General features: G+C 47.0%; 1 protein-coding gene across 1 annotated transcript; it reads left to right on the top strand.

The window, feature by feature from the left end:
- Positions 1 to 409: 409 nt before the first annotated feature.
- Positions 410 to 2,566, top strand: LOC119454511 (uncharacterized). The gene is made up of 3 exons (XM_049668542.1): positions 410 to 672; positions 758 to 1,018; positions 1,143 to 2,566. The coding sequence occupies exons 1-3, from the start codon at positions 444 to 446 to the stop codon at positions 2,180 to 2,182; spliced, it is 1,530 nt and encodes a 509-aa protein (XP_049524499.1). The 5' UTR covers positions 410 to 443; the 3' UTR covers positions 2,183 to 2,566.
- Positions 2,567 to 2,858: the final 292 nt, after the last annotated feature.

The raw sequence follows: 2,858 nt of genomic DNA, 5'->3' as shown, positions 1-2,858 counted from the left end.
GGAACGAGACAAATGGAACGAGACAAGCGAAGAGTAGTAAGTGGTTCTTGAGGGAAAGGGAAAGGTTGGAGCGAAGACGGGTACGGTGAAAAACCGCAAGCGAGTAGAACGCCCTCAACCCAGCTTCAGCTTTTGCAGCGCAAAAAAGACCAACACAAAAAATTGGAGGACGCTTAAGCTTCGCTTTTAAGAGTGGAACGCGATAGCATTCAAAGATCCCTGACTGCTTCTCACGCTTCCCGACAACTGCAGCTTAAGCAACCGTAATATTTACCGGGAAACACTGGCGGCGAACGCTATGCACGAAGGCGAGATTTCTGGTAGAAACGCGGCGATCCCGGAGATATAGATGCCTTGCACCTACGTCACGGCCGGGAATTCTGGGATACCTGTTCACCATGTTGGAGGACCACCGGGCGTGACTGCAATCGCTCTCGTTAGCCATGGTACTATGCGCTGTATTTGGGTGCTCGAACCGCAGCAAAACGAAGAAGAGACGGCAGTCGGCGAACACAAATCTATTTCGCTTGCCAAAGGTCGTGCACAATCAGTGCGACCGCACGAGAACACTCAGTGCGAAGCGGCGCAGTCTGTGGCTGGCACGTATCAGACGCGCCGATCTCGACACCAACCGTGCCGATATCCGAGTCTGCGGCGCTCATTTCGTATCAGGTAAGCTTGAAAGCCCTTTTTTTTGTGTGTGTGATGATTGAAATACGGGGACAAGACGAAACAACCGCGCAAATTGCATTTGTAGGCAGGCCATCAAAGCTGTGGGAGGAGACGAATCCCGATTGGGCACCGTCGCTTCTGCTCGGATACGGCTCGCGTCATGCAGACCCTGCGCGCTACGACCGCGCGAAAAGACGGCGCTTGCAGAAAGATGAAGCTGATGCGGCGTCAGCGGCAGTGTCGGCGGCAATCGCAGAGTCGATCGGCACCGATACCGGCGACGCAGTGGAAGGCCAGCCACCACCGGGAGACGAAGACGAAAGCGGTACCGAAGAAAATGCGCCTGGTTTGTAACTTTCTGCAAATTTCGTGAGCAACTTTGTTAAGGAGCCCACTGTGCATGTCAGCGTGGTACAATGTGTTTGCAATGAGTCATTTGCTTAAAATGTGTCATGATTTTTTTTTCGCAGGAGTCGCTGCGCAGACGGAGCTAACCTCGGTGGGCCTCCAAGCTTTGGAAACGCAGTGTCTCGCGCTCAACGAGGCCCTTTACACTGCCCGGAGCGAAAACGAGCAGCTGCAGCTGTCAAAAGCAGCATTTCAAGGATGTGAGGCAAAAGTAATTTTTTACACAGGAATGCCGAACTTCACACAGTTAAACAGCTTGTTTGAACTTCTTGAATCCCATGTGTCACACAATGTAAATAATTCATTGTCAAAGTTTCAAGAGTTCATTTTGTTTTTGATGAAGTTGAAGCTGAATCTGCACAATGTTGACTTGGGCTTCAGATTTGGGGTGTCTGAAGCTACAGTGTGTAGAATATTTGATAAGTGGCTGCACTGTGCATACTGTCGACTTAAGACCCAAATTGTGTGGCCAGATCGAACAGCACTGCGTCGTACAATGCCACAAGCGTTTTACGATGCATTTGGTGATGATGTGTCAGTCATCATTGATTGTTTTGAACTAAAGATAGAGCGGCCATCGTCATTCCTGCCAAGAAGTGAAACTTGGTCCCAGTATAAAGGCAGCAATACGGCCAAGTTCCTAATCGGCATTGCTCCTACAGGTGTTGTCACCTTTATATCTGAGGGCTGGGGAGGGAGGACTACCGACAGACACATCACTGAGCACTGCGGTCTGTTGGACTACTTGCTGCCTGGTGATGTGGTGCTTGCTGATCGAGGATTTAACATATCAGAAAGTGTTGGATTTTACTGCGCAAGGCTCCACATTCCAGCTTTTACCAGAGGTAAAAAACAGCTTTCAGCTGAAGAGGTAGAAAGCACAAGAAAGTTAGCCAATGTGCGCATCCATGTTGAGAGGGTTATTGGCCTAATCAGAAATAAATTTGTCATTCTGAAGTCTACATTGCCCATTGACTATGTTACCTGCCGACCTGGAGACGAATTAGCACCAATAGATAAAATTGTCACGGTGTGCTGCGCCCTTTCGAATCTTTGTCCTTCTATAGTTGCAGAATTAAAGGACGCTAATGAGAGTCCTTAAAGGTTTTTACCGCAGTGCATGCATGCTATCAGAGCCAATAGATTCATATTGTACACTAGCGAGAAGACCGACACTGCTGCCACCGAGAAATGAGCAATGGCAGCTGAACCACCATGAGAATCATGGGTAGCAGATAAGCTTGCTGTTCTTCTGGCTGTAAACGTTGCTGTGGCTTTGCAAATTGGTTCTTAGAAAGCAAATATGTGATTGTATTCATTACAGGAAGCAAGAATATGTCAACAAATCAAAGCATCATACCAAAAAGTAAAATGAAAGCAAAAAAAATTTAGAAACTTGTATGGCAGGGCAAGGGTTGTCATCAGTACATTTTTTGGGAGTATTTTTTGGGGGAACAATTGGCACTCCTGTGTTGACTCACCTTGTGTGAAGGCTGCTTCATTCCTCTGTTTTGTAATTTTTGTCATGCACTGTGCCATAGCTCCATATAGTAGCTGCTGGTCTTCTGTAGCCTTCTATGCAATGATATGTTTCTTGCTTTTGCTAGAGGTTGCAGCGGAACAAGTATAACAAATAGCATTGCTTGCATACCTTTTCCTGTGTAATAAACTGGGCAACTCTAGATTTTATTTTGGTTTTACTGTTGCTGCTTATAACTGACTTATAGCTATGGCTGAATAGTATATCACACCAGGCAAATATGCAAGAACATTGTCTC

Source organism: Dermacentor silvarum, chromosome 5 (assembly GCF_013339745.2).
Source record: "Dermacentor silvarum isolate Dsil-2018 chromosome 5, BIME_Dsil_1.4, whole genome shotgun sequence".
Taxonomy (NCBI): domain Eukaryota; kingdom Metazoa; phylum Arthropoda; class Arachnida; order Ixodida; family Ixodidae; genus Dermacentor; species Dermacentor silvarum.
Note: the sequence above shows the minus strand (reverse complement) of the source record. Positions and strands in the feature narration are given on the sequence as shown.